Source organism: Linderina pennispora (assembly GCF_002104995.1).
Source record: "Linderina pennispora strain ATCC 12442 chromosome Unknown DL89scaffold_4, whole genome shotgun sequence".
Classification (NCBI taxonomy): domain Eukaryota; kingdom Fungi; phylum Kickxellomycota; class Kickxellomycetes; order Kickxellales; family Kickxellaceae; genus Linderina; species Linderina pennispora.
This window is the reverse complement of record NW_024468252.1, coordinates 905,891-928,752: the sequence shown is the minus strand read 5'-3', so window position 1 is coordinate 928,752 and position 22,862 is coordinate 905,891. Positions and strand designations below refer to the sequence as shown.

The 22,862-nt window shown below is 56.5% G+C and overlaps 12 protein-coding genes across 12 annotated transcripts; 7 read left to right on the top strand and 5 right to left on the bottom strand.

Moving 5' to 3' along the window:
• Positions 1–163: 163 nt before the first annotated feature.
• On the bottom strand, positions 164–1,649 carry DL89DRAFT_266497 (longevity assurance proteins LAG1/LAC1). The gene is given in 5 exon segments (XM_040887098.1): positions 164–292; positions 408–665; positions 685–1,187; positions 1,277–1,392; positions 1,577–1,649. 5 exon segments carry the CDS (start codon positions 1,582–1,584, stop codon positions 191–193), a joined length of 987 nt encoding a protein of 328 aa, XP_040744992.1. The 5' UTR covers positions 1,585–1,649; the 3' UTR covers positions 164–190.
• DL89DRAFT_126791 (uncharacterized protein) lies at positions 1,580–2,824 on the bottom strand. Its single transcript, XM_040883275.1, has one exon. It carries the CDS (start codon positions 2,636–2,638, stop codon positions 1,760–1,762), a length of 879 nt encoding a protein of 292 aa, XP_040744991.1. The 5' UTR covers positions 2,639–2,824; the 3' UTR covers positions 1,580–1,759.
• Positions 2,825–2,852: 28 nt separating this feature from the next.
• On the bottom strand, positions 2,853–5,188 carry DL89DRAFT_266494 (PH-domain-containing protein). The gene is made up of 4 exons (XM_040887097.1): positions 5,049–5,188; positions 4,712–4,963; positions 4,181–4,610; positions 2,853–3,768 (listed from the first exon to the last, which is right to left on the bottom strand). The coding sequence occupies exons 1-4, from the start codon at positions 5,079–5,081 to the stop codon at positions 3,011–3,013; spliced, it is 1,473 nt and encodes a 490-aa protein (XP_040744990.1). The 5' UTR covers positions 5,082–5,188; the 3' UTR covers positions 2,853–3,010.
• A 20-nt stretch (positions 5,189–5,208) lies between these two features.
• DL89DRAFT_126685 (uncharacterized protein) lies at positions 5,209–6,039 on the top strand. The gene has a single exon (XM_040883273.1). The coding sequence runs from the start codon at positions 5,283–5,285 to the stop codon at positions 5,907–5,909; it is 627 nt and encodes a 208-aa protein (XP_040744989.1). The 5' UTR covers positions 5,209–5,282; the 3' UTR covers positions 5,910–6,039.
• Positions 6,040–6,809: 770 nt separating this feature from the next.
• Positions 6,810–6,986, top strand: DL89DRAFT_215501 (uncharacterized protein; the record flags this gene model as incomplete). Its single annotated transcript, XM_040884287.1, has 1 exon — positions 6,810–6,986. A coding segment is annotated over one exon (177 nt), but the record flags the coding sequence as incomplete, so codon positions are not given.
• Positions 6,987–7,987: 1,001 nt separating this feature from the next.
• On the top strand, positions 7,988–10,119 carry DL89DRAFT_277901 (uncharacterized protein; the record flags this gene model as incomplete). The annotated part of the gene is given in 8 exon segments (XM_040889475.1): positions 7,988–8,091; positions 8,313–8,597; positions 8,635–8,695; positions 8,796–8,992; positions 9,012–9,162; positions 9,230–9,598; positions 9,645–9,814; positions 9,891–10,119. 8 exon segments carry the CDS (start codon positions 7,988–7,990, stop codon positions 10,117–10,119), a joined length of 1,566 nt encoding a protein of 521 aa, XP_040744987.1.
• A 185-nt stretch (positions 10,120–10,304) lies between these two features.
• DL89DRAFT_266491 (ubiquitin-conjugating enzyme) lies at positions 10,305–10,974 on the top strand. The gene is made up of 2 exons (XM_040887096.1): positions 10,305–10,416; positions 10,495–10,974. The coding sequence occupies exons 1-2, from the start codon at positions 10,362–10,364 to the stop codon at positions 10,947–10,949; spliced, it is 510 nt and encodes a 169-aa protein (XP_040744986.1). The 5' UTR covers positions 10,305–10,361; the 3' UTR covers positions 10,950–10,974.
• Positions 10,975–11,498: 524 nt separating this feature from the next.
• Positions 11,499–11,807, top strand: DL89DRAFT_291964 (uncharacterized protein; the record flags this gene model as incomplete). The annotated part of the gene is made up of 1 exon (XM_040890247.1): positions 11,499–11,807. The coding sequence occupies one exon, from the start codon at positions 11,499–11,501 to the stop codon at positions 11,805–11,807; it is 309 nt and encodes a 102-aa protein (XP_040744985.1).
• A 46-nt stretch (positions 11,808–11,853) lies between these two features.
• On the bottom strand, positions 11,854–13,187 carry DL89DRAFT_291963 (UPF0546 membrane protein C1orf91; the record flags this gene model as incomplete). The annotated part of the gene is made up of 3 exons (XM_040890246.1): positions 11,854–12,072; positions 12,105–12,223; positions 13,118–13,187. 3 exons carry the CDS (start codon positions 13,185–13,187, stop codon positions 11,854–11,856), a joined length of 408 nt encoding a protein of 135 aa, XP_040744984.1.
• Positions 13,188–15,677: 2,490 nt separating this feature from the next.
• On the top strand, positions 15,678–16,049 carry DL89DRAFT_266488 (uncharacterized protein). The gene has a single exon (XM_040887095.1). The coding sequence runs from the start codon at positions 15,709–15,711 to the stop codon at positions 15,940–15,942; it is 234 nt and encodes a 77-aa protein (XP_040744983.1). The 5' UTR covers positions 15,678–15,708; the 3' UTR covers positions 15,943–16,049.
• A 201-nt stretch (positions 16,050–16,250) lies between these two features.
• On the bottom strand, positions 16,251–20,688 carry DL89DRAFT_321788 (uncharacterized protein; the record flags this gene model as incomplete). Its single annotated transcript, XM_040891303.1, has 2 exons — positions 20,428–20,688; positions 16,251–20,332 (listed from the first exon to the last, which is right to left on the bottom strand). The coding sequence occupies exon 2, from the start codon at positions 20,304–20,306 to the stop codon at positions 16,251–16,253; it is 4,056 nt and encodes a 1,351-aa protein (XP_040744982.1). The 5' UTR covers positions 20,307–20,332; positions 20,428–20,688.
• Positions 20,689–20,972: 284 nt separating this feature from the next.
• On the top strand, positions 20,973–22,734 carry DL89DRAFT_282878 (Vps36-domain-containing protein). The gene is made up of 2 exons (XM_040889712.1): positions 20,973–21,140; positions 21,226–22,734. The coding sequence occupies exons 1-2, from the start codon at positions 21,046–21,048 to the stop codon at positions 22,613–22,615; spliced, it is 1,485 nt and encodes a 494-aa protein (XP_040744981.1). The 5' UTR covers positions 20,973–21,045; the 3' UTR covers positions 22,616–22,734.
• The last annotated feature ends 128 nt before the right edge of the window (positions 22,735–22,862 follow it).

Here is a 22,862-nt window from a genome sequence, read left to right as displayed (position 1 = left end):
TCAAAAGAGTAGTCTGGAAATGTACGGAGAGCGAGGAAGAGACGCAGAGATGTGGGGGTGGGCCATAAAACCTGCTTACTACAGCAAAAAGGTAGCCGTCACCTATGTCATCAACAAACTATGGTGACACGTGGACATGGGGGAGCTGGAAGAAAAAACCGGATTACATGCTGAAAATTTATTAGATCCTTTACTGGTTCTTTTTGGTGGTGGCAGGCTTCTTCGAGCTGTGGCTGCCATCGTCGCTGTCGCTGCCGTCCTCCGAATCGCTGCGGCTGTCATCGAGGTTGCCCTGGAAGGCAATGCGGTAGATGATGCGGAAGAGGAGGAAGAGCCAGTAGAACAGCAGGCCTTGCAGAGTGGCCAGCAGCGCGAAAGAACATCAGGATGATGTCGCGGCGGTACACGCTGCCGTTGGCGGGGTTGAAGATCGAGTCATCGAGGATGGCGTTCGACTCAAAATACACGCTGTACAGGATCTTGCCGTACAGATAGTGGCGCGTATACATCCACGAGCCCATGAGCACCACAAACGAGCCGACGGCGAGATTCTCGAATCCCAGGTAGCGCAGGCACTTTGTGCCGCTCAGGAAGATGTCGGCCACATCCATGCACACCAGGACGGCATTGCCGATGCGCACAAAGTTGGCGTAGAGCGACCAGGCCTAGCAGATTGCAGGTGACGATGTGGTGGATGCCCATGACCAAAAAGTCCTTGCGTGGCTCCTCGATCAGCAGCACAAAGATCTGCTGGAACCAGAAGCCCATCTGGATCAGGTAGTACGACTTCATCAGGTAGCTCATCTGCTTGTGGCCCTCGGGGTAGTTGATCCAGAAGTGCTTGGTGTTCATCCAGTGGGGCTCATGCGACATCACGAACAGGCCAGCCGAGCTCGACACGATGTAGAAGATGGTCAACCAGCCTTGCTCCGAGAACCGCGTAATCTTGCGCGCCGACCTGACGCCCCACCACTTGACGAAGGGCTCGAGGATCTTGTACATGACGGTGGCGCGGATTAGCGTGAACAGAACCACCCAGTGCATGATGTACCACACGTCGTTCAGTCCACGCATGTACCGGCCCTGGGCATCGCCCGGAATCTGGTTTTGCAGGTGCACCATCGCCGACTTGCCGCCAGTGACAAAGTCGTAGCCGTGGATGGCAGCCAGCGCCGCCAGCGACCCAACTACAGAGGCAGCGTGTTAGCAGCGGGGAGGTTCAATGGCTCTGGCAGACATAGCCTTTGCTGTCTGGCTGACTACAAGTCTGGCTTACCAATTTGGTTGTTGACAATCCACTGGCATGCCTTGCGAAGTGGAGTGGAATTCCTGGCGGCGGCCTCGCGCGCAGCCTTGGCCTCAAAGTACGAGGGCTCCTTGAGCTTCACAGGGCTGGTCATTCGAACGTTGCTATTGTTGTCGGGTACGGAGGCGAAGAAACGGAGAGACAAGCTGGAATGGGTAAGGAGAGAAAAAAGGAAACAAGAGAAAAAGGCTCGTTCGAGGAGGCAGCCATGGAGGAGGATCTGCCAGTGCTGAGAGGCGGACGCTGCAGGAGCGGCTTCATTGTTGAAACTCGCTCATTGCAGCGCTGGGCGGGATCCCGTCGGGCTGCCGCGAACCGTACCCCTCTTGCTGCTGGGCTGGCGATGTGGGCGATGGGGAAAACACAACATCCATGTGATTGGCAGGCTGCAATAAAATGGCTAGGTAAAAAATTGTCGCACAGCGCCGGCTAATCCGAGCAGATAATCCTGGCTCACTGGTCCTTCTTGCCACGGGCCACAGCCTTTGTGGTCTCCTCGGCCTTGGCGCCAATGGCCTCGTTGATGCCAAGGGCCAGGACGACGAAAAGCGTCGACAGGAACGTGATCCGCATGCCCTGCGTCCACAGCAGACCCTCGTCGGGGTTGCCCTCAGCCAGGACCTCGGGTGCGCCCCTGGCTGTGCTGAGCGCCAGCAACGGGAGCACAGCACAGCGGACGGCGATGGCCGCCATCTTGGCCGCCCCGAAGCCGATGCCCGTGATACGCGCGGCAGCCGAGCAGAGCACCGGCAGGTCAATGCAGACCGCCACGGCACCGGCGAAGCCAACCAGGCCCAGACGGCCAGCGCAGGCGATAAGCCCGGCAGTCAGATAGAGGACGATGGCGTGATCGTAGTAGTCCTGGCGGCTCTCGCCCTCAAAGTACAAGACAGCCAGCTCCGAGATGCGGTACGCAGCCTGCGTGACCACAAACACCTTGGCGGCAAACGGCACGCTGAGTGACGGGTACCCGCTCCACACGCCCTCGACTCCCTCTACCAGCGGCAGAGCGAAATAGGCGCCAGCCAGCACCGACACGCCCGAGACAGCGGCCAGGTACAGGTGCTCTGCGATCTGCTGCCGCCGCTCAAAGGTCGTGACACCGCACGCACGCAGCAGGGGCCGCAGAACGTAGCGGAACAGCAGGGCGCGCACAAACAGCAGCTTGCTGGCGAGCAGCAGGCTCAGCGCGATGTCCTTGCCGCCAAAGTAGTAGTAGCCGTCGACGTCCACATCGGGGTAGTCAAACGATGTGAAGGAGCTGGCCAGCGGCTCGCTCAGCAGGGTGCCGGCCCAGATCGCGCAAAAGAACCCGGCGGTTGTGCCCAGCATGTTCTGCTCATAGTCCTCCTGCAGATACTCGGGCGTCAGCGGCACCTTCTTGAACCGCTTCGTTGCGGCAGGCCTTGGCCACAAGCTCGCCAATGTCCTCCTTCTTTGGCTTCTGCCTGCCGGCCTCCGACGACTCGCCGGTCTGGTCCTGTACACTGTGGTCAGACATTTCAGAATAAAATTTTTTTCAAGAGCTGGAAAAATAATAGGTCTCCAGAAGATGAAAGCAGCAGCAAGAAAGGTCTGGCTTCCAATTCCTTGTGTCCTGTCCGGTCACTGGACGTGGGACAACAATTTGGCCGATCGAACGGCGCTCTCTAGTGAGAGCAAGCAGCGGCTAAGGAAAATAATTTACTTACAAAGGGGGATTAATCAGAAGTTGGCAGCACTGCTGCGACGGCGCTGGCGGGCGCCCGACGGGCCATGCGGGTGGCCGGGTGCGCCCTCAGCTGGGTCAAGGCTGGCCAGCTTCTTGGCCAGCTTGACCGCCTGCGACGACATGTCAATGGTGCCAGCCTTCCACTGCTCCAGGGCCTTGAACCAGGCGCCAGCCATGGCGTTGTTGTCGTGGGCAATCCAGTAGCTGCGCTTCGTGGTGACGATCTTGAAGTAGCCGCGGTGCAGCGACTTTGCCTTGGCTGTGCATGGGTCGGGTTCGCGCACCGAGTGGACATCCTCCCGGCGCATAATCTGCTTCAGCTCGTACTCCTTGCTGCTGTGGTAGTATGACAGGGTGTTGCGCCTCAGCACGAACCACCGCTTGCGCCACTGCTTCAGCTTGTCCTGCTTCAGCAGGTATCCGCTGAGGATGACCTGGTCGTCGGCCAGCTTGTCCTCGATCTCGCGCCGATGGTCGGTGTTGAAGTTGGGCTCGTCGTCTTCCTCTTCGTCGTCGAGCACGGGCGCTGCCTCGCTCTCCGGGTTGATACCGGGCGGGAATGCAGTGACCGCGTCTGTCTCCTCCGCTGCAAGCTGCCCAGTCCCCTGCTGCTTCAGCACATGCGGATTGGTGTCAATGCACAGACCCTGGTGTGCGTCGCTGGGCATCGATGTGCTCTTTACAGCAGCCACAGGGATAAGGTCGGGCGACGTGCTGGGCTCCGAGTAGATGTTTCTGTCGTCGGCACTGCCTACAAGGATGGAACAGGATGCTCAGCATGCAGGAGCCATTGCGTGTCTTTTGTCTTGTAGCTCAGGGATGCGCCGCCCCAGGTGACATGCTGCAATGGCCATTCGCCAGCAAGGAGAGGGGCGCGGGGAGAGGTGTAATAATTCACCCCCACATACGGGCAGGTATGGAGGGGATGGAGGGGGTGGTCAATAATGGCGTCTCTACTTGCCGTGCATGGGGCGTTTCGGCTGCCGCCTATCATGTGCGCTGGAAAGCTGACAGCCTGGATGTTCCTCCTTGCCAGCGCATACGATACGTGCTGCTGGTTGACACCCACGCCTCTGTCATCACCAAATGCAAATCCTCAGCAAGAACTACCGGGGCCACATGCTGGCTCTGAACGACCAACACAGTTCGCAACAACGACCTACCTTCGAAGATGGTGTGCACTGCTCTGGCCATACCGCTGGAGCGGCGCTGGTTGCCTGCAGCCGGCAGCGAAAAGAAGTCGCCAGCAGTAGCCTGGGCAGTAGTTGCCTGTGGCGATAATGCGCGCGAGGCCGTGGCAAATTGCCGGCGCACTGTCTCATCCGATTCCCGCCCGTCCTGGCCATTGACGATATCGATGGCGCGCTGCACTGCCTCGAGCCAGCTGTCCAGCTCCTGGCTGCTAGATGCGTCAAAGTAGAAGCTGCGGTCGTTGGTGGTCACCATAAAGGCGAACGGCCGGTTGCGCTTCTCAATGGGCTTCACGCTGACGATCTCGTCGACCCGGATTATGCGCTTCAGCTTGTACTCGCTGTTGTTTTTGTATATCGACAATGACTGCAGCCGCAGCACGCACCACCGCTTGTTCCACGTCTAAAAAGAAGAATCCAAGTTTGCCCGTCTGTTAGTCAACCACTGACAACCCCTCTGCGCTGATCGTCCTGCTGCCCTCTCTATATCTGGCTGCCCCTTACCTTGCCGGCCCCTCCGGTGCGCTTTGCGAGGAACCCGCACTTGACCTCCTTCTCCTTTACCAGGCCGGGCCCGACCACGTCTCGCTTCAGCTGCTCCCGCGCAAGGTCTGTTTGGCTGGCCACCAGGTCATCGGGGTCGGTGTCCTGCTCGTCTGAGTCATGCGATGATGCTGTGCGTCGGCGGGCGATGGGCGGCGGTGAGAACCGCGTCGACGGCGCAAACGTCAGCACCGGTTCGCCATTGGAAATAGCCTAGCAGGGGTATGCGCTTAGTTCTTTGTTTTTTGCTGCTGCGCTATTGCCCGTGCGTGCCGAGAGATAACCGGCGCCTGCTTACCTGTGCGGCCGAGTCCTTGACGGGCAGGGGCATTGCGGACGACGCTGTGTTTGCCATTATGTCATATACAAGAGAAGAAATTAACGGGTTGGAAATGCAGAGGAATAAATAAAGAAGGGGTGAAATTAAAAAAAAAAAAAAAAAAGCCAAGAGAGCGAATCGTCAGAGAGCGTCCTCTGCCTCCCCCTTTTTAGTCGAGCTGATTTTCGCCCAAAAGTCCAGCGTGGAGAGCACATGGAGACCTTTTTAGCCAGTGGCCGATGTCCGGACTCTTGGCTTTGTGCTTTCCATCTCCTCCCCAAGACTTTGCTGTTTTTGATATTTTTATCCCAACTTCCTAATCCTCACAATCGTACAATGCTGCGCGCTATCCTCCCCTCGCCTCGCAGTCTGCTTGGGTGCATCCCGCTCAACACAGGCGCAGCAATCATCGCTGCCCTGCTGACCGTCTGGCACGGGTTTGGCATCGCCACCGGCTACCGCTCGCCGTGGGTGCTCTACAACATCTGGATGGCCGTGTCGTCTGTCGCTCTGTTCTACGGGCAGCACAAGAAGGACCACGGGCACGTGCGCTGGTTCGCCATGGCGCTGTTCATCGACATGTTTGTGTACATTGGGTACATCCCGTACGATAGGGACTTCACCATGACGGACATCGAGTCGTGCCAGGTCGCCATGTCCACCAACCGGGACATGACCATGGAGTACTGCCTGGAGCATGTTCACGAGATCCGCCAGATTGCCTACGTCATGCGGGTTGCAGCAGTGCTGGCCAAGGGCTACATGGCCAGCGTCGCCAAGAGCTACGAGGACTCGGTCAAGCCCAAGCAGCCTACTGCTGCCTCCAAGAAACGCTCGTAGATAGAAATTTTTGCAGATTCCCACGAGTACGGTCTCCACCTTTTCTGCGTTGTCCAGCGAGAACCCTCCTGGATTTCGCCAAAATCCGATGCACTTGAAACCCACCCGGCGGCCCGCTATAATTGGCTGTGATTGATAAAAGTACCGGCAGAGCAGCCCCTCGTGATTGAGGGGGTTAAAAGAGGGCTTGGGCACCGCACATGCGCTATTCTGGCACTCTTTTTTGCTCTGTGCATCCTGCCACCACTATTTTTCCGTGCTATATCTTGCTGTATTCCTGCATGTGTTCCCAATGAACTCGCCCAACCGCCGTGGCACCGCACCCCTCCAGCCAGGGCTCTCGCCCTATGCCTACCACCGGGCGACTCCGCAGCTGCTGGGCCAGCGCAACGCGAGCACCAGCGGATACCCCAACCACACGCCCGAGTCGCGGCGCCAGAGCCTGGACCGCGCCCACTCGCTGCAGTCGCCGCTGCACTCGGACAGCCGCAATGTGTTTGGTGTCACACCGCAGAACATGTCGCCGCCGGGCTCGCCGCCATTCCACAGCCCGCCCACCGAGCGGTTCCAGCTGTCGCCGCACCGCAAGCGCCTGCCAAAGGACTCGCCGGTTTCGCAGCGGCGGATGCGGCGGCGGCTGTTCTTCGAGGACAAGTCCGACGGGCCCGAGGCGCCCGAGGACAGAATCAGGTACCTGGCAATCTGCCATGAGGCCGAGGAGGCGGCGCTGGCGGTTATCAGGGAAGCGGTGGAGAACGGCAACTCGCAGATCGATCTGAGCGACCTGCAGCTGGAGTCGGTGCCCGACGAGCTGGCCGAGCTGAGGGACCTGGTGGTGCTGACGCCCAGCCACACGCTGGCCACAGACCTGGAGCTGATGCTGACCTCGAACCGCTCTGCGCGCCTTTCCCGATGGCCGTGTGCGAGCTGACCAACCTGACCACGCTGCTGATATCAGACAACCGTATAACGCATCTGCCGCCCGAGATCGGCAACCTGGCCAATCTGCGCGAGCTGTCGGTGGCCAGCAACAAGCTAACGGTGCTGCCGTACGAGCTGACCAAGCTGACCAGGCTCGAGATCCTGAACCTGGCGGCCAACCCGTTCCTGGACCCGGCCCACTATACACCGAGCGCGCGCCGGCAAATACCGGAAATGGAAGCTGCGCTGCGTAGAGTGCTGGCAGGGTGTGAAATCAGAGCTGCTGCGGCAGTTCATGGTTGTTTCGCATTCAAGCGTGCCGCGGCTGGCCGATCTGGCAGCACGCCATCTGACGCGAGCCGAGCTCAAGACATACAAGCACAATCTGGCGCTGTGCCTCGAAGACGCCCGCCCGCCGATCGGCCGCATTGTCGGTCCCGCAGTAGAAACCTCCAGCAACTGCGTGTCGGCTGCGCTCAAGGCCCAGCACCTGGAGCTGCCGATCGGCCATCAGTGCGCTGTGTGCAACCAGTGGTTCCTGCTGCCCACCGTCGAGGTGCTGGTGTGGGCCACGATGCCGCTGCTGCAGCACCGCATCATCCCGTTCAAGGTGCGTCTGTGCAGCCGCAACTGCCTGTTTACCGACACCTTTGTGAATATACTGACCAAGTGATAAATCTCAACTGCCTGCAACGCCCCTGGCTGCGCAGTCGGATATGGTGGATCATCTCATGCACGCGTTTGCATCAAGCTTGCACTCTCTCATCGACGCCCACCTTTGCTCATAGTGCAGCGCTCATGTCGACACATGTAGTCGCGCGAAAAGCCGGGATTTCCATTGGGGTTGAGCACGCTGCCCTGCCCATCGCAGTGCCTGGGTAGCACTATACCTCTACAGTCTTACCAATGCAGAGCGCACAATTTAGAGTTTTTGCTCTACACGCTGCCCCAAGCTTGTCAGAGAAAGAGTCAGTGGCAGGAGAAAAATCCCTCCCAGCTCGCATGTGTGGGGAGGGGATATGCCAGGGCGAGATGAGAGGAAATCCGTTCAGCATCCCTCTTTTTTCTTCTCTTGCTACCGCTTTTTTGTTTCTGTGTTTTCTGTTTGAAATTCGAGCTCTCCTTTTAATTGAAGGACGTTTCTTCCACCACACACTATGCTCTGCACAAGACCAGTCAGCGAGCCTCGCTCGTCCTTTGCGCCCGCCCCGTCGGCAGACAAGACATGGGAGTCGGTGCAGGCAAAGAGTAAGTATGCATGGTCCTATCGACGGTCCCTTCGGCACACATACACTAACAGCGCTCTCCATTGTATGACCTCCGTTGCTGCCCGCCACTGGCATCGCCGCCGCCAACGGCCTTTGTTCCTGCTGCGCGTACCTAGCCTTCACAAAATGGTAAGCGTCCTTGTGTCTCGCTCTCCACACATACGACGCGCATGCTGCTGCTTCGCACAACTAATCCTGCACACTACTTCACTAGGGTAAACGCCCGACTGTCAGAAAACTCGCTAGGCGCGCTCAACAACATTTGCACAGACTTCCACGACGGCACAGCGCTCATTCATCTACTGGAGATAATCGGCGACGAGCGCCTGGGGCGGTACAACCGGACCCCGCGCATGCGCATCCAGAAGGTGGAGAACGTCAACCTGGCCCTGGACTACATCCGTATGCGCGGCATCAGCCTGACAAATATCGGCGCCGAGGACATTGTCGACTCGAATCCAAAGCTGATTCTGGGCATGGTGTGGACCATCATTCTGCGGTTCACCATCGACTGACATCAACGAAGAGGGGCTGAGCGCCAAGGAGGGCCTGCTGCTGTGGTGCCAGCGCAAGACCGCGCCGTATCAGGACGTGGACGTGCAGGACTTTACGTACAGCTGGCAGGATGGCCTGGCGTTCTGCGCGCTGATCCACCGCCACCGCCCTGACCTGCTCGACTACCACGTCCCTGGACAAGCGCGACATCCATGGCAACACCGCGCTGGCCTTTGAGGTTGCCGAGCGCTACCTGGGCATCCCGAAGCTGCTTGATGTTGAGGATGTGTGCGACACGACGAAGCCTGACGAGCGGTCCATCATGACCTACGTGGCTCAGTACTTCCACGCCTTTTCATCGCTGAACAAGGCTGAGACCGCAGGCCGCCGATTGGGCAAGTTTACTGACGTCATGCAGTCTGTCTACGACATGGAGAATGACTTTGAGGCTCCGCGTGGCCAGGCTTATCGACGCCATCCACACCAAGCAGGACGAGTGGCGGCGCACCAAGTTTGAGACGTCCTATGCCAGCGCGCGCAAGCACTCGGATGACTTCAACGACTACAAGGTCAAGGACAAGCGGCCATGGACCCACGAGAAGATTGAGCTCGACACGCTGCTGGGCAACATTCCAGACCAAGCGTGCTACATACAACCTGTCGCCGTTCGTGCCACGGCCTGGGCTGAGTCCGCGGGATCTGGAGGCTGCGTGGAGCGAGCTGGCGGAGGCCGAGGTCAAGCACCGCAAGACCATCAACCAGTGTATCCGCGAGTCGCAGGACCGCCTGCAGCGCGCATATGGCGATGAGGCCAACGGCATCATGGCCACGCTCAACAGCATCTCCAGCGGGCTGTCGGCGCTGAGCGGCGATCTCAACGACCAGCAGGCCACCGTTGACGCACTGTATGCTACTGCCGAGCCCCTGTCAGCCGCGCTGAAGCGGGTCAGCGTGCTTGAGCAGAAATGCATCGACGCAAACATTGACGAGTACGACTACACCGGTGTACTCTGTGAGCGACCTCGAGTATGACATTGAGATGATGATGAAGGCGCTGGAGAAAAAGTCGCAGTTCATCGAGAACCAGAATGTCGCCCGCAACATGACCAATCTGACCCCGGCGCAGCTCGAGGAGTTCGAGTCGACCTTCAAGCACTTTGACCGCGATGACACCAACGTGCTCCACGACATCGAATTCAGGACGGCCATGGAGAGCCTGGGGTATTTCTTCTCTGACGAGGAATTCGCCCCGCTCTACGACCAGCTGACGGGCGGCAATGGGTACATCACCTTTGAGATCTATATTCCGGTTCCTGGTCGAGCTGACCGAGGACCAGACCACACCCGAGCAGCTGCTTGAGTCGTTCCGTGTCATTGCTGCCGACAAGGACTACGTTACCGAAGGCGACCTGAGGATGTCGGATTTGTCGCCTGCCATCTATTGCGTATCTGGTGCAGGTGATGCCCCAGTCGCCTTCGGCTACCAACGGCTTCGACTACCTGGCGTATTTGGAGCATGTCTTTGAGCGGTGAAGCATTTCGCCGTGTCCTAATGTAGCGTTAACCTTTTTATTTTTCAAGTCTTGCACATCCACTCTACTTCCCTGCTTCTAACATGAACATACCTCCAATTTTCTTTCTTTGATGATGACGTTGAGGTGGCTACATGAAAATCTCTTTGCTGGACACTGGCGCTTTCTTTTTTTCGCCATTTTCTTTCCTCTGCATTGAATCGCACTATTTGTTTTTACACACCTCTTGCGCCAAAATGTACAAAAGCGGCGGTTCGACAGCGTTAAAACGGCTGATGACAGAGTACAAGGGTAGGTCATTTGGACGCTGTGCTCCTCCATTTCACATGCAGGCTCGCCGCTAACCTGCCATGCTGGCGCTTTTTGTAGAGCTCTGTCTGCATGCGCCTGAGGGAATTACGGCCGGGCCAGTTTCCGAAGACAACTTTTTCGAGTGGGAAGCGGTCATTGCTGGGCCGCCCGACACGCCCTTCGAGGGCGGCATATTCACGGCGACGCTGTCCTTTCCGCGCGACTACCCGCTGAACCCGCCGACGATGAAGTTCACATGCCCCATGTTCCACCCGAACGTGTACGCCAACGGCGTCGTGTGCATTTCAATCCTGCACCCGCCCGGCGACGACCCGAACCACTACGAGAGCAGCTCGGAGCGGTGGAGCCCGGTGCAGAGCGTCGAGAAGATTCTGCTGTCGGTGCTCAGCATGATTGCCGAGCCCAACGACGAGAGCGGCGCCAATGTCGACGCAAGCAAAATGTGGCGCGACGACCGCGAGCAGTATAACGCAATTGTCGAGGATATCGTGCAGAAGTCGCTGGGTCTCTAGTTGAAAGAAAATAATACATGACGCTTGGTGATCTGATTGGGAACACGGAGGTGATCTGCCGATTTGGCCCCAAACTTTTTTGTGCTGCGAGGATTTTTTTTTCTTGGATAAAGCGCAATTCGCAGCAACACGCCTCTTGCTCTGCTGCCCATTTCCAGCACAACCTCTATTATACTCACAGACACACACACAGCCATGACCCGCCCTATTGCCCGCAAGAAGCTGCGCAACCCGAAGCTCAAGACGACCCGCCGGCGGGCCAACGCTGCCCGCAATAAAAAGTTCACGGGCCACCCCTTGCTGCGCGACATGTGGGACTCGAGCCTGACCATGGCGGAGAACTACCGCAACCTGGGCTTGGTGGCCCGTCCTGAACGGCGAGAAGGGCGGCCAAGTGACCCCGCTGTTTGGAAAGGCCAAGGAGGAGGCCGACGAGCAGGCCAAGGATGGACATGGCGAACATGACGAACGACGAGCTGCGGAAGCACATCCCGCAGGGCTACGGTATCATTGAGCGCGACGACGACTGGCAATGTGATCAATATTATTATGCCCGAGGAGCCCCAGGACCCGCTGGACAGCGACTACGAGGCCGAGAAGGTCGAGGCCAAGAAGGAGGGCGCCCGGGCGCTGGAAGAGTACGCAAACATGTACCACGAGAAGAAGCAGCGGTGGCTGGCCCAGGGCGAGCGCCAGATGCTGCAGGACTTTATTGATGCGCATGGCGACGACTACAGCAAAATGTTCTGGGACAAGAAGCTCAATATCGACCAGCTCACAGAGAAGCAGATCAAGAAGAAGATCCAGCGGTATCTCAGCGACAAGGAGAAGGCGCTTGGTCCGTACAAGTACGACTGAGGGGGGCGGTCTGTTCATTCAAATACATCATTCTCTATATTTTTTCCTAGCCAGTAACGCAGAGTGCGACACCCAGGACGATACAGGCCATGCCGAACATTTCCTTCGGCGTTGGCAGCTTCTCGCCGATCAGCACGCCGGCCAGGATGGTGAAGATCAGTGCCAGCGAGTTGGTGATCGGGACTGCGATGGTGATTTCGGCCGAGCTCAGGGTGTAGTAGTACACCGCCGATCCGCTCAGGTTGATGGCCAGTGGGACGACATACTACCAAGATTGCTGCTGGCTGTTAGTATCACACCTAGGTTGATAAACGGCTGCTTGTTCATCTCGACATTTACCTTCCAGTTCGTGAACAGGAACCACGTTTCAGCAAGCGTCTGCTTGAGCCAAGAGTCTCTTTTGATGTTCTCGACGCCTGCCGATCCGCGCTTGATGAACGGGTTAGGTGAACCCCCAGCACAGCGCAGTCAAAATGAACCCAAGGCAGCTCTGCAATAGCTCGGTGATGTCCATGGTAGTGGCGGGAAATACAAGCGGAAAGAATTGACGGCAATGTTGACGATCCAACTGTTGTCCTGGACACCGCAAAAATACAACCCTTTAGCCAAGATCTAGGCCGTTATGGCGAGTATGATCGAGGGCTAATGCTTGTTCAGACAGCCTTCGGATATGTATATTTTGCAAGTAAGAGCTGCCAAGATAGTACTGTGTGCTGCTGCGGTTTGTGTGCTGGGCTAGTCAAGTATACCTGAGTCATCACACACTTCCACGTAGTGGAAAATTGGACCTTTGGAGATGACTTTCTGCGCAAGTGCGGCAATTGTATAGCGAGGCCGCGACATTCCTCTGTGGAAGTATCTGAAATGTTGCTTCAGCGACTCTCTGCTCTTGCACACATATCCACACAGAGTGCACTTCCTTGCTAAGCACACCTGAAGCCCGGGTATCTTTGGGATTGCGTGACCTTTGTTCAGCTCCAACCCACTCCCTGACTGATTCATAGCCGCTCAGTATGCTTGGATGCTGGTTCAGATAGCCCTGTGCCTCAGCGATTTCAGCAGATGGCGGTGTACTGCTACGCTTAGACGCATAGTGGGAAGCGCACTTTTCCAATAGTGGGTTCTAATCTTTCGATTGGAAACAACCAACTTGCACATCCGACAGATAAGTAAGTGCGATGGATAATGGACAAACAAGTCCAACTTTCCCAAGGGCACTTTCGGTGGACAATTCCTATAAACGAGGTATGCTGTTATCAGCGTCGCTACATACTATGGCACCAGACTGCTAGGCATACAACTGTACTTACCACCTGAGTAGTCGCCCATCTCTGGTTGTGTTCCAGGCAACACGAGATCGTCAGAAGCGTTGTTCTCCATTTCATCGCTATAAACTGGGAACGTAAGGTTATATTCGTCTACCAGATCCGATTGAAGCCTGGAAAGCTGGTCGTAGGCATCAGTGATACACGAAAGACATGTCGTTATATGATTCCTAGCAGAATCGCTAGGAGCCACTGCTATACCGCATCTACAGTATACCTGCCCATCATCTGTTACTTTAAAGCCCCAAAGCAACGCTTCCATAGAACCAAACCCGGAATAGGTCACTATGCGAATAGTTATGCTGCCTCAGCTTTGATGCTATCTTCGACAGTGACCTTGCTAGATTGACTCTGTCTTTGTTCGCTGTTGTTGGTGGGCAGAATGGTGGGAGACAGCCGGGTCATCATAGTAGTAAAAATGTGTCTGGCTATTTTACAAAAAGGTTGTCACTTTTGAGCCTGCATGTAAATCAAAAATTGCACTTCTACTTGGCTTTTGGTGCACTCACAGTTCCAGTTGTGGGATTCTATACACATGCATTTTCCAATATGAGAAAGCAGAGTCCTCTCTACGAACAGAACAGTATATTATGCCAACATATACATATTTCACATTCAGCATGTATCATGACAATTAACCACGCATTATCAGTTGATATGCTGACCAGATATCCTACACAGAGAACACACTACTTTACAGATTTACACCATGCAACACTTCAACTGGAGAGCCGCCTGCAGACTCGTAATTCATCTGCCTTTGTGGCATGTTGGCTCTGCTCTTGTTGCTTGCTACTAGGCACATAGAATACATGCTATAGCATACCGTAAATGAGATGTAATGAGATTTAGTGCACAGTAGTCCACTCAGCATCATTTCGATGGGGACGATGAGACCATTCAGAAAGCTGACCTCACCCTGAGACATTATGATATTGGAGCGCATGAGCCTAGTTCCAGAGCTCCAGACTTTCAAGGGTCTGAACCTTAGTCGCAAGGAGTCACTGCTGTCGAACAAAGCACGTTACAGGGAGTAGTCTGTGAATATCAAAAAGGAATTGCTCACCAGAATTTGAACCAGCTTATGACCGAGATTCACATGGTGAACATACCTTCGGGATTGTAACCTTGTGGGAAGTTCCCTCTTGGTCCGACCGATATGCCTTCTAGATTTGTACGTCACTATTTCTTACACGAACAGGAGCAGAGCAATAAATACACCTGCTATGATGGTGACACTTGTATTTCCCATTAGTTTACACCAGGAAACACGACAAGAGGGGCTCAAGGTACTCTCGAAGGATGTACTAAAGGGCATGGTTAGGATCTAAGTGGCCAGATGTGCCCAGCACAAAATAGCTGCAATTGCTCTTCAGTCTCCATGCTCTTCCTTCGTTCTTCATTTACTAGTTGTCTCGTACATCTATTCATAGTCTTTTCATATCGTCGGAATGACTACGTCAACATTGGAACTGCAAGAAAAATACCTAGGGTATATAAGTATGCTCGTCCTCCAAATAAGCGAGTTGGTTGATATCCAAACTCCAGCTCAATTGCTACCACCTATTTCTTCGAAAATCACGCTTTGCCGCTCATTTAATTATCGCTTTTCCTCTCTAGTTTTATTGAAGTCATCTGTACGAAATAGTCACATTCCAACGCATTTTCTGTGTATACCCACTTTCCTCACTCTTAGAAAAGATACTTGTTAGTCATTGCAGTAGAAAAACGTCTGACTGCAGATGCAAGTGCAGACATGACACATTGTACACTAGCGGAAATTGACCATTGTGCTGTGCAGAAAATATGTGATGCTAGCATCCCAGCAATATGCCTTTACTCGGGCCCAAAATCAGGACAGCCAATTGCTGAACCTGTCACTGGGGTACTGGAAAGATACAAGATGCTGCCACCTAGCACCATTTACATCTGCCTCAGCGTCTGTGCGTGCATAAGCATCATTTGCATGGTTGAGGGTGGTGATGTAGCCAGTGTCACCTTTCAACAGAACACCTAAAGGATACATTTAGCAACCAGGCAGACTGTCCCATGGCCAGTACTATGTGGATTCATTAACGATCGCGATGAAAGAGAGGCACATCACGCATTACTATATCACACACCTGTTGTTTTGCACCTACTCTTTTGTTCAATAGCAAGGTGCGAGCTACCAATATCTCCAATGTGGTTGTAACCAGGGATCGTCCGCCCATGTTATTTTTCAACGGAATATATTTGCTTGCCCACATTATCAAGTAGTATACCGAGCAGTGCCATTGAATAAATCATGGCAAGAATCCTCAAACACGGACCTCCGCTTCGTGAAAGCAATTCCTTTTATAGGCCATGGTGAGACCAAAGATTTCGAGAATACTGTGCCAGAGAATCCTTAAAACAGGACAGCAACTTGTTATCCCACATGAGCTGCGCTTTGGCTATTCTGGGCAGCCATTTTCAGGTTGATAGCTGTACATGAGTGTCTTCTGTAGACAAAAAACATTTCCATTTTCTCTATACTTTTTACTTTTTTTATTTTGCACTATTATTTTACTTGCCGACCGGCTACTACTTGAATCATGGCCAAGGACGCGCCAAAACAAAAGAGTTGGCTTTCGAGTGTGAAGGACTGGTTGATAACTAATGAGGTACCACGCGCAGCACCAGGAGAGGAGGTTTCCCGATTCTCTAATGTGTCGACAGGCATCGGGTCGTGGAACATGTATAGCCATAGCAAGAACAGGAGCCTTGCACAGAAGAATCTAGCGAAGAAGCAAGTGGACTGGGATTGCGAGACGAAGGCATCATCTTGATTTTAGGCAGATGTCCTCACTACAAAACGCATTTAAAATTCAAACTTGATGTGGCACCCTTCGTGAGCGTGAATATATATATTTCTGATGTGAAGCACAGCGGTGCACTTGGAAATGGGAATCAAATGTAACGATTCGTCCATCTCGCACCTATTGCAATCATAAGCTTCATTAAAAGGTGCCAGTGTGGGCATCCATGTTGTCTCCAGCTGCACCTATCAGTACACATATTCAAACGCATGCCACTGAGCCTCAGTGACTTCTTTGGTACATGTGTATTACTAGATATTAGGTTCTAATTCAGGTGGTTACATTTGCATGGCATTGCTATCGGTGGCCCGGTCCGAGCTCTGCCCCGTGCCTGGCGTGCCCGGATTAAGCATATTGCCAATGACCTGGTTGACATAGTCCTTCCACGGCATCTCAATATACCCATTGCTGTTAGTCGCCGCAGGTATCTGCATTCCCCCTATGCCCGACTGCTGGCGGCCGCTGCTGCTGGAACCCGCCACTGCTGACTGCTGCGTGTATGAGCGCACATTGCTGTTCGGCCAGAGCGCTGACATCAGATCGTTCTCGTTGTCGAGGCTCAGGTCGCAGGACACAGGACCAGTGAAGGGCAAATTGCGGATGACCTCGTCGTCAATCAGCTTGCTGTCGAGATCCATGTGCGCCGACTTGACGTTATTTGGGTTATTGTATCCGAAGCCGCCCTGCATGGGCGCGCCAGGCATCTGCAGGACACCAGCCTGCAAGCCCATCGAGGCCTGCATTGCCTGCGGATTTCCGGGCGCCGTCTGCCCGTACGAGTCTGCGGGAATCGCATTCGGCTGCACCACAGACGAGCGCATTGGCGGCGGCACCGCAGCATTCACCACAGTGCTGGTGAATGTCGAGGTGCTGGACATTGACACACCTAGGCCGGGCGATGGGCCGACCTGGTCCGAGAAGCTGAGCAGCGAGTAGGGCCCGGCGTTGTTGCGCACGCTCATTGCCTGCGGCAAAACCGACGACGCCTGGCCGTTGGGGCCACCGATGCCCAGTGGGAAATCCGCGTTGGCGAAGAACTCCAGAGAGGGTACGAACTGGCCCAGACTCAGCGCTGCATTAGCTGCCCCGAGCCGCACAGGCTCGCTGACCACGGACTGGCTGAGCAGCGGAACACTTGTGTTGGTTTGCGATGACGGCACGCCGTTATTCGGGGTGGTGGTCTGCGGCTCTGGGTCGCTGAGATTGACGGAGGTGAATGGCGACGCAGGGACCACGGGGTTGCCGGTGCGGTCGACGTGCAGGCGGGCAGTCAGGTAGGTCGCGATCTCGGGCGAGTCCTTCATGATCTTGCTCGACAATCTGGCAGCATCCTCTGGGCGGTGCACGTCAATGGTACGTAGCCCCTGGCGTTCCATAGCGCGCTGCAGGCGATGCTTTGCCTGATTGACCTGCTGCTGGACATAAAGATCAGGTGCGGACTCGCTGGTCTTTATGTCGCGAGAGAACATTGCCAGTGGATCGCTGGCATGGCTATCGGGGCGCTTCCCGAACGACTCGTGGCTGGTAGCCGGCGACTGGTCCATGGATTGGCAGCGCCTATCGGCAGCATCCCCACGCATTGCATTGAGATGGGTGGTCGACACGCGCTCTCTGTACAGCGAGCGGTTCTCGTAGACCTGGTACGCGAGACGCCAGATCTCGCGGCACCGCTCGCGGATCAGATGCACACCAGCCTCGCTGTCCCCGATCACAGTGTCCAACCCAATGCGGTTGGCGCGCACCAGCGTGTTCAGCATAGTGTAGCACTTGTAGGAGACCTGCCAGTGAGCGCCCAGGCGGCTCATCACGTCCAGGGTGCGCTTGAGGAAGCGCCGCGCAATCCAGCTGTCGGCAGCCACAATGACATTGTTCAGGTGCATGGTGCCGGCAGTGAACATCATGAAGGTCAGGAAGGGCATGATGAAGATGCGCGAGTCCTGGATGATCGCCTCGCCGATCAGCGAGATCATCTGCGCTGACAATGTGCAGATGGCGTGCGATGGCATCGGCGACTCGCCGTTGTGCTTGTTGTGGTGTGGCGCGCCCTCATCCTGCTCACTGCTCTGCGGGTCGTCTAGACGCGAAATGAACGGGCGGTGCAGCAAAATCATCGCAGTGTAATACACCAGGTGGATCAGCGCAATGTACACGCACCGCGCAGGCTTCGCAGCGAGGATGTCCTCAATCGGGTACTGCAGGTCGACCGGCAACGACATCTTCCACCGCCGCAGCTCGTGGTCCAGTGTGATTAGACGCTCGATGCGCGAGTGCAGCTCGTGCAGGCAGTACTTTGCCACAAAGCTGCGATTCGGCTTGCATGCGTACATCTCCGACAAGACATGGCCGAAAATGTGCAGGAGCTCGAGGTAGTAGACACCCAGCGGCTTGCACTTGCGCGGCTTGCGGGGGCCAGCCTCCTCGCTCTCCATGTCCGAGATTTCCGAGTCCGAGTCCGAATCACCGACCTCCAGCGAGACATAGTCGCGCATGCGCTCGGCCATTGCCGGCGGGATGCACTTTGACGAGCCCACAGGCTGGTTGCTGGGCGTCCGGTGCGTATTGGGCGGCGGGGTGGCAGCAGCAGGCGTACTGCCGGTGAGCGACGATCTGACCAGCAGCTCATCGTTGTCATCGCCGTAGTCGGTTGGGAACGGGGCGTCAAAGGTGAAGTCGTGGATGGTGGTGGGGCGGCCCAGTGTCGCGCTGACCATGATGTCCATAATAAAGCATCCCCACCAGGCGCGCAGCCGCACCTCGGTCTCGGTGCGCGACACGATGGCATTCGGGCAGTGCTTCGAGATGCCGACATCGCGATGCAGCCCCAGATCGTAGGCCTTGCGGATGGCCATACCCGAGTACAGCCAGCTGCGCGTCGACATGGTGCCTTGCTCGTACACCGACATCAGCAGCAGCGTCAGAATCGACGCGGTGGTGTTGAGCGTGTACTGTTCGTCCAGGAACGTCTTTGCGCGCTGGAAATGCACTGCCATCTGGATCCGCACCCGCGCCAGGTCTTTTTCGCACTTTGCCTCGCGCGCCTTGTATGTGGACGCAGCCGCGTAGATGGCAGAGAGCAGGGCGTGCGAGGGCTGTGTCTCCTGGTTGTAGTAGCGGGACAAAAAGTACGACTTGTAGATGATGGGGAAGACCGGGTGGACGTACTGGAAGTACAGGTGGATCAGCTGGTCGGCCTCCTCGCGGTCGGGCATGGGCGGCTTACCGCAGGGCGGCATGTTCCGCGGCACCGGGACAACACACGCCATGGCGCTGTCGCTGACAGGCTGGGCGCCTGGAGCGCAGGCCTCGATACCAGATGGAGCAGCGTTGGCTGCTGGTTTGCTGCCGCTGGACTCGCCCTCGCGCGAATTGAAGGTTGTGATTGGTGGCCAGCGGAAGGCCCCGTGGACACCCTTTGTCAGCCGCGGGCTCGATTCCGACGACACCAGGCTGCGGTTGATGATGTACCAGCCGCTACTGTCACCGAGGTACCGTAAGGCACCTGTTGGATCGAGCGTCAGATGGCCGACACCCTTTTCCAGCCGCGTCAGGTGCTCTGCGCGATCAATGTCCTCGGGCTCGTCGCCGTCATCGACCATCTTGCCGTTGCGGTCGAGCGCCGCCGTGGATTTGGACCGCGACCGTGTCGGTCCCAATGGCGGCATGGACTCGGGCCGATCGTCAGCGTTGCTGCTGGGTGTGGCCGACGAGGCCACGGTTGACGGCGACGCATGCAGGGCGGGCGGAACGCTGGTTCGCCGCAGCTTCTTGATCCCCGGGCTCTCCCGCATGTGCACGTCAGGCTTCGTGTCATTGAATGCCTGCCTTGCTTCGTTCTCGAGCTCCTTCACCGTCATATCACCAATGATCTTGGCCCCCGGGTTCGCCATCATCTCGCTGACGCCGTGCTCGTCTGACGCACGCATCGCCTCCAGCACGTATTTGGCCGCCTTCGGATCGGTCTGCACTAGGGCGCCAAGCAGGTCCTCCATCCGGTGCAGCCGGCTCTCAATGGCCTCGATGTATCCCTTGGGCGGGCCACGCTTCTTGGTCACGTCCAGGTATGTGCAGGAGCTGCCGATTGCCTGGCAGTGCGTGCAGATGGGGCGCCGGCCATCGCACTTTACTTTCTTGCGGCGGCACCTGTCACATGCGCGAGAGATGCGCTGGCGCTTACTGTCGGTTGATTGTGACCCGGGACTATCACCGTGCTGCTCGAATGCTGCGGCCACTGTTGGTACCGTGGGAGACGCCAGGAAATGCGGGGCTCCGTCGATGGAGGAGCTGGAGACCGGCCGTGCTGAGGGCGTGTCTTGCGGTGGAATATTGAAGTTCATTTACGGGAAGAGGACAAGATATAGGTCTATGTGGAGGAAGCGCCATGGGATTGTAAGCGATTGAGTACTCGGGAAAACATGCCAGTTGGCGGCATGGGGGACGAACGCTTTGCAGACTCACCTTTACAGGAGGAGGGGACTAGCGACCTTAGCACGCATTTGCCATGAATGACGGAAATGTGTGCGAGGAAAAAGTCAACAAATAAAATATGAGGCGAGAAATAAACTGCTGAAGAGAACAAGCCGCACACGTCGTTTGCTTTAAGCACAGAGCCGTGCGAAGGAATAGGGATGCAAGATTAAAAAAAGCTCATTGGGCGTTCCAGAGCTTAGCTTAGTCATTTTGATGGTGCGAGGGGCAGTGTGTCAAAAAGGGACAGTATGAATTACGCCGCTTGGGCGATTAAAAAAAACAGCGCGATTGAGCCGTATGCGCGCTGTTGCGTGTAGGGTACACAGCAATGTATCAAAAGGAGCAATATCGACCCCAAGCGAGCAACATGCAACCGGCAGCAAGAGGAAGCACTAGCTAACGGTGCTCCCTGAAGCGCAAGAACATATACCCGAAAATCACAGGCCATTTTTCTCCATAAATTGGAGCGCACGCTATCATGCGCCAAAGCAGGCAAAACTAGATGGTGGACACAGGGAGTATAGATACGCCATCTACGTAGCACTTTTTATTTGATTTCCGCAGCCAAGACCACGCCTTTATCTCTTATCAGCAGCCAACCAAAAGATGGAACAAGTGGAGCTGGCGCCGACACTACGGCCGCTCTTGGAAAGCAACGAGAAGATCATCAGCGTGCAAAACAAAGTGGGGCTATACAAGGGGTAGGGCAACGTATTACGCATAAGCAGACGTAATGTCCCAGGACTGTGTTTTGTCCACCAGGCTTAGGAAACTGATGTGGTGTAGGGCGGAGCGCGACGAGGAGCACGACAATGGCACGGTGTACTTGACCACACACAGGATTGTCTATGTCGATCAGGCACGGCCACACGAGCGCTCGGCAGCGCTGGATTTGGCGCGGGTCAAGCGCAGCTCGGTGCACAGCGGGTTCATCTACTCGTCGGGCAAAGTCCGCCTCCACATAGCGCCTGCGCGCGACTCTGGGCTGCGGGCACTGGACGGGTCACGGCGCGGCAGCGAGCCCACGCAGCCAGCCACCAGCCAGTCCCGCACTGAATGGCAGTGCCCTATCTGCGACAACATGAACGTGGGTGCATTGGACAAGTGCTCGCTGTGCGGGGTGCCGTACGAGGAGCCCACGCAGAAAGCCGAGCTGCAGCTGACATGCGCGGTATGCACATTCCACAACCACATCAGCATGGCCAGGTGCGAAATGTGCGAGGCCGAGCTTACGCGACCGGTCCCGCCGACGCCCGGGGAGCGCGCAGTGCATGATGACTCGGACGACGAGGACGCAAGCGAGCTGTTGAAGCTGTCGTTCCGCGCCGGCGGGTCGTCGTCGTTCCACTCGGCGCTGAAGGACGTGCTTAGCGACAAGGCGTGGCTGGAGCCGGCAGAGGCTGCGAGCCCAGCGCAGCCTATGTTCCCAGGCGATCGGCGGCCGACAGTGGGCGGGATCTCGACATTGGTCAGTGCAGCGCACGAGAACGAGCGCACGCGCGACGACACGCTCAAGACAGCGTTTGCGGACCTGGACGGCCTGGCAGCCAAGGCCAAGGAGATTGTGTCCCTGGCAGAGAAGATTGCCACGCAGCTGAACTCGCCGGCAGCCAGCAAGCTGCGCAGCAAAGACGACGACGCAGAGCAGGCGGATGCGTTCCGGCAGTACCTGCTGGACCTGGGCATTGACAGCCCTGTGACGCGCGACACTGCCGGCGCCATGTTCCACGAGGAGCTGGCGCGCGAGCTGTCCGATTTCCTGGAGAACTACGTGGCCAAGCATGGCGGCACCGTGGCGCTGGTCGACGCATACTGCCTGTATAACCGCGCGCGCGAGTTCTCGCTGGTCTACCCGGCCGACTTTGTCATGGCGTGCCGAAACTTTGAGCGCCTGCACTTGGCCCTGCGGCTGCGCGAGTACCCGAGCGGCCTGCTGACCATCGAGGATGCTAGTTCGGCCAGCGACGCCGCGATTATCCAGCGCGTTGCCCAGTATATCCGCAGCTTCGGCCCCATCACGTCTGGCGAATTGGCCGCCATGGAGGAGTGCTCGCTGCCGCTGGCCGAGGAGCACCTGGGGCTGTGCGAGCGCGCTGGCCAGGTGTGCCGCGACGAGACCGTTGAGGGCGTGCGGTTCTACCAGAATCTGTTTATGCAGAATGCCGTCACCGTTTAATGAAATGTTCTATTGCTTTTTGGACCATGCTATGTGTACAGTTGAGAATTGGCTGGTGCGTGGATCGGCGGCGGGGGAGGAGCAAATCATCGCGAGCCCAAACGTAAACATGGAACGCTGTGGCCACGTGATGTCGGACGATTGCAGAATCTGCTCACGGCCACCACTTGCCCAGCGCATCAGACACATCGGTCTCGCGCCGGCACCACCCGTGGTCGGCGTTCTGCACCATCACCACGCTCAGCGC

Excerpts from the sequence above, each read along its gene's own strand:
- DL89DRAFT_266494 (XM_040887097.1), bottom strand. The coding sequence starts at position 5,081 with ATGCCCCTGCCCGTCAAGGACTCGGCCGCACAG. Across the intron at positions 4,964-5,048 it reads TCAAGGACTCGGCCGCACAG|GCTATTTCCAATGGCGAACC; the intron begins GTAAGCAGGCGC and ends TACCCCTGCTAG. Across the intron at positions 3,769-4,180 it reads AGTGCACACCATCTTCGAAG|GCAGTGCCGACGACAGAAAC; the intron begins GTAGGTCGTTGT and ends CCATCCTTGTAG.
- DL89DRAFT_266488 (XM_040887095.1), top strand. The coding sequence starts at position 15,709 with ATGGCCAAGGACGCGCCAAAACAAAAGAGTTGGCTTTCGAGTGTGAAG.
- DL89DRAFT_126791 (XM_040883275.1), bottom strand. The coding sequence starts at position 2,638 with ATGCTGGGCACAACCGCCGGGTTCTTTTGCGCGATCTGGGCCGGCACC.
- DL89DRAFT_126685 (XM_040883273.1), top strand. The coding sequence starts at position 5,283 with ATGGAGACCTTTTTAGCCAGTGGCCGATGTCCGGACTCTTGGCTTTGT.
- DL89DRAFT_266497 (XM_040887098.1), bottom strand. Across the intron at positions 1,188-1,276 it reads GATTGTCAACAACCAAATTG|TTGGGTCGCTGGCGGCGCTG; the intron begins GTAAGCCAGACT and ends CTGCCTCTGTAG. Across the intron at positions 293-407 it reads TCAACCCCGCCAACGGCAGC|GGCAACCTCGATGACAGCCG; the intron begins GTGTACCGCCGC and ends ATTGCCTTCCAG.
- DL89DRAFT_266491 (XM_040887096.1), top strand. The coding sequence starts at position 10,362 with ATGTACAAAAGCGGCGGTTCGACAGCGTTAAAACGGCTGATGACAGAG. Across the intron at positions 10,417-10,494 it reads GCTGATGACAGAGTACAAGG|AGCTCTGTCTGCATGCGCCT; the intron begins GTAGGTCATTTG and ends CGCTTTTTGTAG.
- DL89DRAFT_282878 (XM_040889712.1), top strand. The coding sequence starts at position 21,046 with ATGGAACAAGTGGAGCTGGCGCCGACACTACGGCCGCTCTTGGAAAGC. Across the intron at positions 21,141-21,225 it reads AAAGTGGGGCTATACAAGGG|GGCGGAGCGCGACGAGGAGC; the intron begins GTAGGGCAACGT and ends GATGTGGTGTAG.